We start from the raw sequence: 15,742 nt of genomic DNA, 5'->3' as shown, positions 1-15,742 counted from the left end.
AGACTGGGAACCAGAGGCCACTGCAGTTCACCCTGCTCATGTGGCCAGATATTAGCACAATCTGGAATTTCAGGTCTGTAAATCACTTGGGGGAGGGGTCTCATAAAACTGTTCTCCCACACTGAGGCTTGACCTCTTGTCCCCTCCTCCAGACACCCTCCCCGCTTCCAGGAAACTGGCCCAAGGACGGGCCTGGGCATATATAGGGAGCCACTGTGGGAGGGCCTGGCCAGAGAGGCTTCAGGCAGAGAAGGTGAGGACGGGGCTCTGGGGGTCTGGATGGGCAGGGGGAGCTGGGGAGTTCTGAGGCTAGGGGTGGGGGGCAGCCCTGAGCTCTGGCCAGTGACTGCCCCACCCAAGGCTTCGTTTCTTCTTTTTTATTTGGCCAAGCCACTCAGCTTGCGGGACCTTGGTTCCCCATCCAGGGATTGAACCCATGTCCCCTGCAGTGGGAGCGCAGAGTCCTAACCACTGGACCAACCAGGGAACTCCCTCCTCCTCTGTAAAATGGCCCACTGCTGGGGTTGTGGGAAGCTGGGCACACTTGGTACTAGCTTGGGCCCATCAGAGAGCTGGCAGCAGCCCCTGGCAGCTGGGGTGTGGAATGGGGTAGTGGGTCCTCTCCCGGCCCCTGCCTGGCCTCATCCCGGCTCGTGTGTCCCAGGCAAGACTATGGCTTCTGCGGCAGCAGCAACAACAGAGAAGGGGTCCCCAGTTGTGGTGGGTCTGCTGGTCGTGGGAAACATCATTATTCTGGTGAGACATTCCCTGGGGCTGGGAGCCCAGTGGGCAGGTGAAGAGGAGGGGGGCGGTCCTGAGCCTGGGAGTGGGACAGCTGAGGGCTCAGGACTCACCTAATGGCCAGTGTCGCCTGGCTCTCAAGTCAGAACAGCCCCGATTCGAATCCCAGCTCTGCCTCTCCCCAGCTGTGTGAACTTGAGTAAGCGACTTTACTTCTCTGTGCCTGTTTCCCCATTTATAAATTATGTCCACACTGTGGGCATTGTTGTGTGGATTAATCCATGTATGGCCCTCAGCTCAAAAAAAGTGCTTGACCAGCGCCAGCTATCATCATTAACATGATTATGGACATAAGGTGCCTGACTGGCGCACAGGACTCCAATAGTAATGTATAATAACAGTGTCTTTTAATTACGTGGTACCTGTACATGGCTCTGGAGCCAGACAGCCTGGGTTCAAATCTCAGCTCTGTCACTTCCTATTGTGGGACTTGGGGCCAGTGATGTAACCTCTCTGGGCCTCAGTGTCCTCATCTGTAAGATGGAGATAAAATAGGAATGCTGAGGGGATAAAATGAGTTATTGGATTTGTGCTTAGGCCAGAATTTGGCACACGTGGTTGCTATCTGTGTCGGCCATAACAGCAGTAGTGCAGGAGAGCTGGTAACTACGATGATTATCATACAGAAAGCAGTTTAAAGGACCAACGCGCACAGTAAATACTCTGTGAGAGTTAGTTTGATTGTTGGCAAAGGTATCCACTGAGCAGTCTTCCTCTCTCCTTGTTCCCCATCCCAACAGGTAACCAGATTTTTATTTTCTCCAATATTTCTTTAAGCAAATACAAGCAAATGGGAACCTATACACCTATTTTCTCCCCTTTCTTGCCCCAAACGTAGCTCATTCCACACCCTGCTCCGTGCCTCCCATTCCCTCCTGTGCACATTCTCTGTCCACATGAGTCCTCAGACAGCCTCCCTGTCCTTTTCCACAACCACCCAGCCCTCCATTGTGTGGCATCCTGGCTCCTTTACCCACGGTGCTGCGGGGAATAACCTTGTGGGTGTGTGATTTTCCTGCCTGGGCAGGTGTATCTGGAGGATTGACTCCTGCAAGTGGAATTGCTGGATCAAAGGGTTGATGCTTTTGTAATAGTTCTGGCCAAGGCCAGACTCCCCTCCTCAGGGAATAGCAACACTCTTCAGGGGAGGCGGGCTAACCTAGCATCTCCTCGGTACCAGTCATGAGCGCCAGGCTTTGCATGTAGCGTCCCTTTGTATCCTTGAAGCCACTGGCAGCTGGGGTGTGGGTGGGGGTGGAGATCTGGCTGGGTCCTCCCTTCCCTCATGGCCTCCTGCCCACCTTCATCCCTGCTCACGGAAGGTGACATCTTTGCCACTCTTACTATGTGTCCACTTTACCAAGAGGGCAGTAGAGGCTCAGAATGGGGAAGGCCCTTCTCACGGAGACTCATGGAGCCGGGGCTGCTGCCCCCGTGCAGGCCTTGCTAACCGGCTGCCCTGTCCAGCTGTCAGGCCTGGCCCTGTTTGCTGAAACGGTATGGGTGACTGCCGACCAGTACCGCGTGTACCCACTGATGGGCGTCTCGGGCAAGGATGACGTCTTCGCCGGTGCCTGGATCGCCATCTTCTGCGGCTTCTCCTTCTTCGTGGTGGCCAGCTTTGGCGTGGGCGCAGTGCTCTGCCGCCACCGGTCCATGATGCTCACGGTGAGGCCCCAGGAGGAAGGGATGGGGACGGCTGGGCACAAAAGTCATCCTCACAGAGTCGTAATAACAACCACACCGCAGCTACTAGTGTGTGTTCTGCATGGCACCACACTTGGGCCTCGTGGCAATCAGGTCATTTAATCTGCCCATAACCTAACAACCTAGGCTCAGCTGTTACCCCCATTTTGAAAAGAAAACTGGGGCACAGGGGAGGCAGGGAAGGCAGCTCTGCCTGGGAGGATGGCTCTTAAGTAACAGGACTGGGATTTGAACCTCAGCTGGTTGGTCTCCAGGGTCTGTGCTCGGGAGCTCTGTTGATAACAATGACAATAATAATAGCACAGCAACCATTTAATGAGCGCTCACTGCATTCTACATGCTTTACATAGATTAGTTCATTTGCTCCTCACAACCCGCCATGAAGTACCATCATCACCTTCATCATTATCATCTTCATGGCCCATTTGACAGAGTTGAGACTGAGGCTCAGAGAAGTGAATCTACTTATCCAGGGTGGCACAGCAAGTGAGTGACAGCGCCAGGATTTAAACCTGAGCACTTCAGTGCTTGAGCCTAGGCTCCTAACCTCTGCCCACAGCAATAACCCACACTCCCCAAGTACCGCTCACGTTCTGACACTAGGCTAAGCAGTTTAGAAAATGAGCTCCTTCAATCCTCCCAGAATCCGTCTGAAGTCAGTGCTTCTCTGCCCATTTACCAGATGAGGAAACTGAGGTTCAAAGAGGCCCACAGCCCAAATGATAGGGAGACCAGGGATTCCAATCCTGGCCCCACTGACACAGAGCCAACGCTGGGTTTTCCCCAGCTGAGGGCTTTTTGGATTCCCAAGAGCAGCTACTTATCCAATCCACAAATGTTTATACAGCAAGAACCATGTGCCAAACCCTGCGCCAGGCGCTAGGCTATTTTGTGAGCAAACCATAAAAGCCCTTGCTGTGGGGGAGGATACTCTCATGGGGGAGACAGTGACCAGGCAAGGGAGAGCTGGAGCTGGGGATGGGAAAGGGAAGATCTTGCAGGCAGAGAAAGCGAAGACCCTGGGCGGGGGCTGGTGAGGGGTTGCGGGGGATTGGTAAGGGAGTGAGCCGCATGAGTATCTGCAGAAAGAGCATTCCAGGTGGAGGGAACAGCAAGAGCAAAGGCTCTGAAGCCAGAGGGGACAGGAGTTCAGTGTGGCTGGAGCCAAGTGGGGGTGAGTGAGTGACTGAGTGAGAGGACGGACAGGGGAGGAAAACAGCAGCGGGGGGAGGCTTGCTGGCCTTGAGGGGAGAGAGGGGAGAGAGCGGAGGTGGTCCTATTAGGTGGACCTGCAAGCCTTGGTAAAGACTTTGGCTTCTCTATGAGTAACGTGGAGCCATGGAAAGGCTCTTTTCCTTTCCTTTTCTTCTTTTTTTTCCTTTCTTTCCTGCATCTAGTTCTCTGGCAGAACAATTTAACCAAAGTCCTAAAAGTTCACCCAACTAGTAAAAGAAAAAAGGTCTGTGTCTGTCTCTCCTATTAGTTTGTCATTAACTAAGACACAGATTTTTTTTTCAATTGTTATGGGAAATTTCAAACAGACTAGAGTGAATGGCACGATGCACCCTGTGTACCTATCACCTGGTTTCCACAATATCACCCGCACATCGTCCCCTCTACCCCTACCCTCTGCCTGCCCACATTTTTCTTTCCTGGGGTATTTTGAAGCACATTCCAGACACCAAGTCACTTCCCTGTAAATACCGGCGTGCACATTTCTCTGAGTGATAAGGACGTGGTTTTAAAGCAGCCAGGCATGTGTGGCCACATCATCTTGTCTGGGCAGTGGAGCTGGCACATCCACACCCCACGCCCTGTTGCTTTAAGGGTGAGGGGAGGGGACAGCTGAGGATCAGAAAAATAATTTTCATTGAACACCAATTAAAGAGCTTTTTCAGGTTTGGGGTTTTTTGTTTTGTTTTGCTTTCCCCAATCACCATACTGTGGGCACGTCGTGCAAAATTCACCCCAGTCCCTTCCTATCTATCTTCCAATACCCAATCTGTGTTCAGATGTCCCTGGTTGTCTCAGGAATGTCTTTATTTTTTTCTTTTCTACAGTAGGCATTCATTTTACTGCATCCAAGCCAACAGTTAACAGTTAAGGGAATACCTTACATATTTTTGTTGATTGCATTGTCCTGTAACGTTTTATTTTTAAAAATTTCAAACATACAGAAAAGGTAAAGACTTGCACGGTGAACACCTGTATATCCCCCACGTAGATGTTTCCATTCACATTGTCCTATACTTTTTTTTTTTAACATCTTTATTGGAGTATAATTGCTTTACAATGTTGTGTTCGTTTCTGCTTTATAACAAAGTGAATCAGCTACACGTATACATATATCCCCATATCTCCTCCCTCTTGCGTCTCCCTCCCACCCTCCCTATCCCACCCCTCTAGGTGGTCACAAAGCAACGAGCTGATCTCCCTGTGCTATGCGGTGCTTCCCACTAGCTATCTATTTTACATTTGGTAGTATTTATAAGTCCATGCCACTCTCTCACTTTGTCCCAGCTTACCCTTCCCCCTCCCCGTGTCCTCAAGTCCATTCTCTAGTAGGTCTGCATCTTTATTCCCATCTTGCCCCTACGTTCTTCATGACCATTTTTTTTTTTTTAGATTCCATATATATGCATTAGCATACGGTATTTGTTTTTCTCTTTCTGACTTACTTCACTCTGTATGACAGTCTCTAGGTCCATCCACCTCACTACAAATAACTCAGTTTCATTCCTTTTTATGGCTGAGTAATATTCCATTGTATATATGTGCCACATCTTCTTTATCCACGTCCTATACTTTTTAAAAAATTGTGTTTCTGGGAATTCCCTGGCGGTCCAGTGGTGAGGACTCGGTGCTTTTGCCACCAGGACCAGGTTCCATCCCTGGTCGGGGCATGGCCAAAAAAAAAAAAAAAATTGCATTCCCATCACGGATCCATCCCTTGAGGGGTGTGACTTCACAGGCTTTGCCCTGCCAGGGCTGTCCCTGTGACCCTTCCTCCATCTCTGCGCAGTACCTGGTGCTCATGTTCACTGTCTACATCTTTGAGTGCGCCTCCTGCATCACGTCCTACACCCACCGAGACTACGTGAGTCGGGGGGAGGACAGGGGAGGGGCATGACTTCCAGGGGGAGTTTGGTGAGGGTCTTGGGCCGGTAGTGGAGGTCGATCTCTCTCCCCACCCAGCCCCGCTGGATCCTGTTCTTCCCGGCCCACTGCAGATGGTGTCCAGCCCATCCCTGATCACCAAGCAGATGCTCACCTTCTACAGTGCAGACTCGGACCAGGGCCGGGAACTCACCCGCCTCTGGGATCGCATCATGATTGAGGTGGGCGAGGGTAGGCAGGATGGGTGGGGAGGGCTGGAAGAGCTGAGGCTCTGACCAGGTCTCCCATTATGGCCCCCATCAGGGTTCCCATTATGCCCACCGGTAGATGATATCCACTCCTGTGGTTCTTATGAGGGAGAGGCTCTGGTCCTTGCCATTTTCGGGATGAAAACAGGCCCAAAAGAGGGAAAGTCACTTGCCCAGGGTCATATGGTTGGTAAGGGGCAGAGCTGGGATCCAAACCTAGATCCAGAGCCCCTGCTCTTAACCATTGCACATGCTATCTTTTTTTTTTTTTTTTTTTTTTTTGGCTGCGTTGGGTCTTTGCTGCTGTGCGCGGGCTTTTTCAAGTTGCGGCGAGCAGGGGTTACTCTTCGTTGAGGTGCGCGGGCTTCTCTTGTTGAGGACCATGGGCTCTAGGCACGCGAACTTCAGTAGTTGCGGCACGCAGGCTCAGTAGTTGTGGTTCGCGGGCTCTAGAGCCCAGGCTCAGTAGTTGTGGCGCACAGGCTTAGTTGCTCCGCGGCATGTGGGATCTTCCCGGACCAGGGCTCGAACCCATGTCCCCTGCATTGGCAGGCGGATTCTTAACCACTGGGCAACCAGGGAAGTCCACACCTGCTGTCTTAATAGTAACAATAGTAATAATAATAACAGATGGTGGTCCAGTGGTTATGACTCCATGCTTCCACCACAGGGGACACGGGTTTGATCCCTAGCTGGGTAACTAAGATCTGCATAGCGGCGAGGCAGCGGCCAAAAAAAAAAAAGAATTGTTCAATTAAAAAAATAACAACAGGGCTTCCCTGGTGGCGCAGTGGTTGAGAGTCCACCTGCCGATGCAGGGGACACGGGTTCATGCCCCACTCCTGGAGGATTCCACATGCCGCGGAGCGGTTGGGCCCGTGAGCCATGGCCGCTGAGCCTGCGCGTCCGGAGCCTGTGCTCTGCAATGGGAGAGGCCACAACAGTGAGAGGCCCGGCGTACTGCAAAAAAAAAAAACAACAAACATTAAAGAGCGCTATCTTTTGTTTAGCGCCATTCAAAGCACTTTCAAGCTTATTTAATCCTTACAACCAGTCCATAAAGAAGATCAGCTCTTTAGCGGTGAGGAAACCAAGGCAGGAAGCCGAGGGTTTGCACGAGGTCACGCAGCTGGTAGGTCACAGAACCAAAAGGACTCAAACCCAGGCTGCCGGCTTCCAGAAGCCACATTCTTAATTAAACTCAACAAGATACGGCAGCACAAGAGGAGAATATTGAGGACCCAAGGGAAATTGAGGTTCCCATTTGGTTCGTCATGCAGCTAGCCTGGACTGAGACCCAGGTTTGAAGGAGCCTATGTTTTCATCATTTGAGAGTCACAAATTAAACACCCACGGGGGTCAGGAGAAGCCAGAAATCTGCCTTTTGGTGTCATTTACCTCAGGTTTTGTTGACAGCTAATTAAAAAAATTTTTTCTCCAATGAATTTTTTTTTCAAAAAAATTTAAAATAAATCAAGAGTGTGGGTTTGAGCCAAATCCCCCATCAGCCTCGGGGTGCTGGGACCAGTATCTTCTGCTCCTTTGCTCACACACAGACACTGCTGCCCCTCTTCGAGGAGGCCCAGGATGTGGGGAAGTGCAGGCCAACCTTATCCTTCCTCGCTGTGTGACCTCAGGGGAGCGGCTGTCCTCTCTGAGCCAGAGTCCTCCTGACCCCTGCCTCTCTCTCCAGCAAGAGTGCTGTGGCACGTCAGGTCCCATGGATTGGGTGAACTTCACATCAGCCTTCCGGGCCACCACCCCAGAGGTGGTGTTCCCCTGGCCCCCGCTGTGCTGTCGACGGACTGGCAACTTCATCCCCCTCAGTGAAGAAGGCTGCCGCCTGGGCCACTTGGACTACCTGTTCACCAAGGTGTGTCTCCTCCCCCCTGCTGTGTCTGTGGGTCTCTCTGGCCCTCTCTGGTTCTTCTTTTTCCCTCCCTGTCTGTCTGTCTGCTCCTCCCTCCCATCTGGCTTTCTCCTTCTCTCCCCTCCCTCTGACTCTCTCAACTCTCCATCTGTCCCTCCCTCCCTCTGCAAGTCAGCGGGATGAACCCCGGTTCCGGTTTGATCTGATCCAGACCTGGTGGCGCCCGAAACTTTTCTCAGGTTGTCTGGGGATAAGAGCAACAATAACGGTATCAGCAGCACAACGCCAATAACAACCAACATTTATCGAGCTGATACTTTGTACCAGGCCTCCTTGTAGGTGCCTTAAGCTTTTACCCTATTTAATTCTCACCACAGCCTTATGAGGTGAAGGTTATAATCACCTCATTCCACAGATGATGGGCCTCGCTGGTGACGGTTGGAGTTGGGATGTGATTTCAGGCAGTCAGGCCCCAACCAGGTGCTTTAACTCCTGCAAAGGGAGCGCAGAGGCAGAGAGAGAAACCAGAGGAGGAGAACCGGTCCCCTTCGCTGCCTGGGGGCCCTTCACCGTCATGCCTTAGATCAGGTGTCACAGAGAGGGGAGCCTGTATGCAGACCATCACCGCCACCAGAGTCGGACAGCCCTTCCTTGAACCCTGGCTCTCTGCAGAGTGCTTTCATGCGTCATCTCACAGAATCACCACGACTGCTTTCGGAGGGCAGTGCTGTCAAAGATCGCCGTTTCACAGATAGCAAAACTGAGGCTCAGAGGGTCAGAATCATAGCTAGGCCCCATAGCCAACAAGCGGCAGAGCTGGCCCCCAGCTCCGTCCTGCCTGACTCCAGGGCACACACCCTGAACCTTTGTTTTTGGCTGCTTCCAAGTTGGGCCAAGCAGGGGTCTACATGAAGGCGACAGGTGTGGGGCTCTGGGCCCACTCAGCCTTACCTCCAAATGAGGAGGTGTCAGAACTGGACTGATCCTAAAGGCGTATTTCAAACCCTTGGAACTTGGGGGCAGCATGGAAAGCCAGCCCAAAACAAAATCACCCTCAGACTGTCATAGGCACCATCGGGGCAGCACCTGCTCGTGCAGGGCCTGGGTTAACATCACATCCCTGGCGCCCTGAAACCGCCCTGGGAGGGAGACACTACCGTGATCCCCAGGGTGAGAAACCCACTTCCTCATGGTCCCACAGGTAAGAAAACCAAGGCTCGAGGCAGGAAGTGACTTTCCCAAGGGCGCCCAGTGACTCTTGCTTTCAGCAGCCAGCCTCCCCCCCAGGGCATTTTCTCAGACCCCCATGTTCCCCCTGCCCAGGGCTGCTTCGAACACATTGGCCACGCCATCGACAGCTACACGTGGGGCATCTCATGGTTTGGGTTCGCCATCCTGATGTGGACGGTGAGAGGCGGGAGCCTGTGGGCTGGGTGGGATGCGGCTGTGAGGCTGGGGCGCCCCTCACCTGCCTCCTCCCCTCCAGCTTCCTGTGATGCTGATGGCCATGCGTTTCTACAGCACGTTGTGAGGAAGAGAAGGGAAGCCCACGTGCACACTCAGCTCCCCTGGCTCCGCTCCCTCCAGCTGCGACGCCACCCCACCTCTCCCTTCCCCACCTCCTCCACCCTTCCCTCCCTCCACTCCAAAGTTTTTTGTTTTGTTTTGTTTTGTTTTTTTTGCGGTACGCGGGCCTCTCACTGTTGTGGCCTCTCCCGTTGCGGAGCACAGGCTCCGGACGCGCAGGCTCAGCGGCCATGGCTCACGGGCCCAGCCGCTCCGCAGCATGTGGGATCTTCCCGGACCGGGGCATGAACCCGTGTCCCCTGCATCGGCAGGCGGACTCTCAACCGCTGCACCACCAGGCCCCTCCAAAGATGTTTTACCAGGTTTCTGAGCCCTGCTGGGAGTTGGGGTGCCCTGAAACCCCTGGACACGTGTACACGGACCCTTAGACCTTAACCCCATCTCACTTGGCTGATTCCTGGCCCATCTTTCAGTGTCAACTTGAAGTCATGTCCTGTGGGGGGGGTACCCTTCCCTGATCTTACCACCCCACTCGCGGATGCCTCTCTAGTAGCTCCCTGAGCTCCTTCTTCATGCTGGATGTCGTCACCATCACTGAATAGTTTGTGATTGTCTATTTAAGCTCTGGTAGACTGGGACTGCCATGAGGGGAGGGACAAGTTCTGTTATGGTTACTTTAATATCCCCAGTATTGCCCGGCACAGGGCTGAGCATGGATATTCAATAAATACTGCTTGAATGAGTTAATTTGTTTTCTTCAGAGGCCGAGGCGAATGAACCAGAACTCTTCCAATGGAAGTGGCAGAAACCCAACTGGCACTGACTGAAACACAAAATAGAAAGTATTGGCTCGTGTAACTGAGTCAGTAAGGCTAGCTTCAGGCATGTCTGGATCCAGGGGTTCAGTCTAGGTGTCCAGGAAACCTGCTTCATTCTCAGGCAGGATTTCTCTGGCGACACCAGACTTACATCTTTATAGCTAGGCAACAGAGCGGCGAGAAAGGGCCTCTTTCCCAATAACTTTTGCCAAGGTTAGGGATTAAATCTCACTGACTTGGTTTAGGTTCTAGACCCACTCTTTGGTTGGGGAAGGTCAGGCTCTATGGATTAACATTCCTGCTAAGGATGCATCCAGGGGTGGTGTTAGGAAAGGGGGTTGTTTACCAAAGGAAAATCAGAGTGCAGGGATGCTGGGCCAGTACAGGTGACAGACATCCTCCTACTAGGGACTAAAGCTTCCAGAAGTTTCTCTAAGGGGTGCATGAGAGCAAACAGTTTTAAGGATCTCATCACTGCTCTTTTGTCCTCTCTGAAGCAGGCTCATGCTCTGGCCACTTTACAGCAATTAGGCCCTGTGAGGAGAGTTTGTCTTCCTTCCCCATCAAATGAGGTTTCTCAGGGTCCTCGTTTACTCTACTGGTCTGCAGATGGTCTGCAAATGCTGAATTCAGATGTCAGCTTTTGAAAATATACTTTAAAAAAAATCTGTATTGGGTGAATCTATTAGGGTGAAAAATTGGAAACAACCTAACCTCCATCAGCAGGGGGTGGGATGTACAACTGGTGTTATATCCTTGGACTGGAATTCTCTGTGGCTGTTAAAAAGAAGATAGATCTATGTGAACTGATATAAAAAGATGTCATAATGGTATAAAGAATTAGAAAGTTCATTACAGTAACCTAAATGAACATCAGTAGGGGACTGGTTAAATTAGCTATGCTATGTCTATTCTCTAGAATACCACACACAGTAGTAAAAAATAATGTTTTAACATGAAAAAAATCTCCAAGAAATGCAAGTAGAAACACTTGCAAACCACATACGGTACTTTTATCCCTGTAGTTGCATATGAAGGGTAGGTCTTGTCTCTTAAAATAAATGGGTCAAGGTTTTTAAAATAATTTTTAGAAGAATTAGGGAAAATACTTTTAAAAATCATTGATAACTCTTCCGCTTAAAAGATTATAAAAATTTACAAATGGAAGTGTCCCATGTTCCACTCCCCAGTAAACTCCCCCCAAAATCTGTAGATAACTGCTATTAATACATGATAAATGTCCTTTTTGGCTTTTCAAAAGTTTATATCGACATATCTATATATACTTATATGAGCACGCACATACACACACACTTCAAATATTGCTTTGCAACTTGTTTCCTTCACTTAGCTGTATATTTTGGGCATCTTTCCATGTCAGTATATATGAATTCACCTCTTTTTATTTTTTTTGACTGTTGCAGTGTATTCCAGAGTATAGTTGTGTCATCGATCATCATGCTCTGTTGTAAGTAGATAAGGCAAGGAGCAGAATAAGCATAAGTGATTTCATTTTTGTAAAAATTCTATATACGTATATATATGGTATGGGATAGAGGGCCCAGAGGAGGAATTTTCACACCATATATATCTTTATAATGTTTGAAAAAGATGTTCGTAAAGATAATCTATTACTTTTCAAAAACAAAAACTAGTAAAGGGGTTTCTAAGATACTAAACAATGTACAGCTTTGCTTTTCAAGCCAGAATTTTTTTTAATGCCGTGTGGTTGTTACACATACCATATTTTAACACACAAGAGTCCCTCCAGGTTAACTGGCCTAACAGGCTTTTCTGCAGGCCCTGGAATGAAACTTCTCCCCCATGCCTGAGCACATATTTGACCACGTTGTAAACATGTCAAGGAAAGGGGGGATTTCATCCCAATCTACTTTTAAATTCCGGTGTGCCCTCAGGAGCAAGTTCACAGTGACCCAGCCCGTGACTTAGATTCTCTGAGAAAGGCAGAGAGGCAGTACTGGGTTCTCACCACACCTCCACCACACTCTGAGCCTCCATGTGCCCCTCTATAAAATGGGGTTCTAGCAGTCCCTACCGCATAGCTTAGGGTCCAATACATTCTAAGAGCTCCGGAACCCATAGACCTCTTTACTATGAATCGGGAATTTTCTAAATTCTGTGCCATCAGAACCAAATGCAGAAATAAACTGCCGGATAAGGCTGCTACTGTGTCTGGTGAGTCCCAGTTTCAAAGGTTTGGGGCTCCACCGCCTCGATGTACCGTAGCCAGCTCATCGAAGTGACTCACATATCTGTGCTTTCAAAAGTCAAATCATACCTGAAAATGCTTGGTGCTTTCGCTGAGAGATGTTCAACCCATGGGCTTGGCATATGTTAGCGTTAATATAATGCTTTTTGCCTGAGGGTCCTTCAAGAACGTTTGTGGAGTTAGTGGAGATTGATATGCCTAAAATCGAATTTTTCCTTAAACGTCACACTGCAAAAGAATATTTAATGTCGTGGGAGAATACCTTTTTTCACTGTTAAGTGAAAAAAGGAGATTACAAAAAGGCATGCCAAGTATGATTGCTTTTCTGATAAAAATTCAAGTATGTGTGTGTTTGTGTTAAAGTTGTAAAACACAGTCTCCCAAAGGTTAGCCTTGGTTATCAAGGAAGAAGAGACACTTGAGGGGGATTTTTATTTCATTCCTTGGGCATTTTGGTATTTTCCAAATATTCTATGATGACTCTTGCTTTTGTCCTCCAATAAAAATAAATATTAAGAGAGCTCCTTTCTACTTACTAGACGGGATGCTGCCTAATTCATGACTTGTTGAATGAAACCAATTAGATCTTCAGATTTACTCAGTTGATTTTTCTTAACACTCCTACTCAGAGCTAGTTCTGATCATACAACCACAGCCTCCTGAAGACAGATACTCCTCTCTAGCCATCAATCTCACGTTGGCTATTGCAATGTAACAGTGGAGCTCAAATTTGCCCGGTGGAATGGGATGTGATCCAATTTCCGATAGACAGTTCCTGAAGCAGAAGAAGTGGGTGTCCCTCTGTAGGCCTTTCTGTTTCAAGTAAGATCCAAATAAGTGACTGGCAAAGGAAACTTAAAGGCAGCTCACCACTGAGCAACTTCAGAGAGACCAGAGCTGGGAAAACCAGACACCTGCCCCACCCCATCTCCAGCGCCCACTGCAGACAACTACAAACAAGCTGCTCTTGATTTTTCACTTCTGGTAGTAACTGTATAAATAAAATAGATGAATAATAGAGAGACGGATGGATGAACGGGTAATGATTGATAATCTTTTTAAAGAAGAAAAAAAATAAATATTAATAAAAACTTCACTGTAGGACATGAGATGTGTACTGAGAAAAGAATTACCTTGCTAAACATTTTCAGACTTTACCTGAGCCGTTAAAACAGGTCAGGCCTTGTCAGATGCTGGGGTCTTGGAGTCAAGCTGGCCTCTGGGCAGCAGGTACGGGGCCTCCGCCTCTGTCCCACATCTGCCACTCCCTTCTCTGGCTTCATCTGGCCACATATTTGCTCAGCTGGAATGGCAGCAGTGCGGCCTGGCCAAGGCAGGCCTCGGCTGGCAGGACGGGTTTGTCTGCCCTGGCCTTTTCACCCAGAGGCCCACTCCTGTGGGTGAGAGAGGAGCAAAGAGTTGAGCGCCAGGTGAGTGAGGCTCCCAGGACCACCCAAGAGTGAGGCAGCCATTCGATGGCTGTTCCTACTGCACCTCTATAGGACCATGTCTGTCCAGAGCTGGATCCGGCCTCTAACCCTCCGTGGCTCCCCAGTGCCCTCAGCACAAAGTCCAGCTGCTCAGCCCGGCACTGAGGGGCCCTGTGGCCTGTCTCCTTGCTACTTCCCCAAGCCTATCTCTCCCTCCTGTCCCCCCTTTTAGTTTTTTAAATTTTGGCCGTGCCGCACAGCTGGCGGGATCTTAGTTCCCCGAGCAGGGGTCTAACCTGTGCCCCCTGCAGTGGAAGCGCATAGTCCTAACTGCTGGACCACCAGGGAAGTCCACCCTCCTGTCCCATTGAACCAACCTCTCTTTCACCACTGGAGATCATAGAATGGAAAGAATAAACTAATGTATATTATAGCAATCAAGCAGGCACACACCTCTGACTACATACACTGTTGCTTACACTCCTTCCATGAGAGCAAGTTGCCTTCTTCACTGAAATGTAAAACCCACGCCCCTTTGACCCACCCGATTCCACCTCTGGGAATCTATCCTGCATATACACTCCCGAGAGTGTGCAAAGACCCATGTACAAGGGTAACAGAAAAGCAATAACTGAGAAACAGCCTGAATCACATCAGAAGAGAACTAGTTATACAATTCATTTTCTCATACCATAGAATACTCTGCAGCTAAGTTTCAAGGGAGCTACATTTATATTTGCTGATATGAAATCATCTCCAAGATAGATTGTTCACTGAGAAAAATGCAACGTGCAAAACTGAATGTATGCTAGAGTGAAGTAAGTCAGAAAGAGAAAAACAAATATCATATATTAACACATATACGTGGAACCTAGAAAAATGGTACAGCTGAACCGGTTTGCAGGGCAGAAATAGAGACACAGATGTAGAGAACAAACGTATGGACACCAAGGGGGAAAGTGGCCGGGGGGATGGTGGGATGAATTGGGAGATTGGGATTGACATATATACACTAATATGTATAGATATTATGTAATTATAATTATGTAATTATAATATGTAATAGATAACTAATAAGAACCTGCTGTATAAAAAATAAATAAAATTTAAAAATTAAACAAAGAAAAAACTGAATGTATGCTAAATGCAATGTGATATCCTATATTGGATCCTGAAAAGACAAGACATTAGTGGAAAAACTAGTGCAATCCAAATAATGTCTGGAGTTTAGTTAATAGTCCTGTACTAGTGTGAATTTCTTGGTTTCGAAAAACATATCATGGCTATGCCTCTAAATTCCATGTATCATTTAGCACAAGGTTAGGTCTTGTGAGTAGAGGGCGCTGGAGGGACACGGCAGAAGTTAGGGGTTCTCTCCAGATTCCGGTTCTTCCTTGTTGTTCCAACGGAGCTGTGACCAGCAGGTGGCTGGGGTTCTTCTCCACACTTTCCTAAGCCACCTTCATTAACCCAGCTAGGGACGCACCCCTTAACCCAAGTAAGAAACCTATCGAAAACAGGAAATAGAATCCTGATTTCTCACTGTCTTTTCAGATGGTCTTCAAATGGAAATACAAAGATGAAAAACAGAGAAAATGGTCTTTTTGAAGAGCCACTTCTAGGGCTGCTGGAAAAAATGATCAAAAGATCCTGGCATTTGATCCCTGGCACTAAAATTCATCTCATAAAAATGTATTCAGAAAATTGAGGGAACAGGTCTAGAAACTGAAGGGATTTTTCAGCTTTCAAGATGTATACCCAGAGCCAAAGCAAGTATATTTGTTGCCTAGAAACCGCTCTAGCCCAGGGTATACTGGTTAATTTTGTTAACACGCCAAAACACAGTGACTTAAAATAATGATTAATTTTTAGCTGCTGATTCTGTGGGACCATTTGGGCTGAGCGCAGTCAGCCAGGCAGCTCTTCAGTTTTTCTCACCTGGGCGTACCCACGCAGCTGCAGTCAGCTATGGGGTGGCTGGGGGCTTGTTGGTC

The 15,742-nt window shown here is 48.9% G+C and overlaps 1 protein-coding gene across 4 annotated transcripts; it reads left to right on the top strand.

Moving 5' to 3' along the window:
- The first annotated feature begins 422 nt into the window (after nucleotides 1-422).
- Nucleotides 423-15,737, top strand: UPK1A (uroplakin 1A). Of its 4 annotated transcripts, XM_089902334.1 has the most exons (8): nucleotides 423-756; nucleotides 2,269-2,469; nucleotides 3,435-3,509; nucleotides 5,531-5,605; nucleotides 5,739-5,846; nucleotides 7,567-7,746; nucleotides 9,067-9,150; nucleotides 9,230-15,736. In XM_089902334.1, exons 1-8 carry the CDS (start codon nucleotides 508-510, stop codon nucleotides 9,272-9,274), a joined length of 1,017 nt encoding a protein of 338 aa, XP_089758460.1. In that variant the 5' UTR covers nucleotides 423-507; the 3' UTR covers nucleotides 9,275-15,736. The 4 variants fall into 4 exon arrangements, with proteins under 4 accessions (XP_089758460.1, XP_022442107.2, XP_022442108.2 ...); XM_022586399.3 differs by lacking the exon at nucleotides 3,435-3,509 and having other exon boundaries at nucleotides 9,230-15,735; XM_089902333.1 differs by lacking the exon at nucleotides 3,435-3,509 and having other exon boundaries at nucleotides 665-756; nucleotides 2,242-2,469; nucleotides 9,230-15,735.
- The last annotated feature ends 5 nt before the right edge of the window (nucleotides 15,738-15,742 follow it).

This window comes from Delphinapterus leucas, chromosome 20, assembly GCF_059928025.1.
Source record: "Delphinapterus leucas isolate spDelLeu-1000000601 "Yukka" chromosome 20, BTC_Dleu_Yukka2, whole genome shotgun sequence".
Classification (NCBI taxonomy): Eukaryota; Metazoa; Chordata; class Mammalia; order Artiodactyla; family Monodontidae; genus Delphinapterus; species Delphinapterus leucas.
The sequence above is the reverse complement of the archived record's forward strand: the minus strand, read 5'-3'. Positions and strand labels throughout refer to the sequence as shown.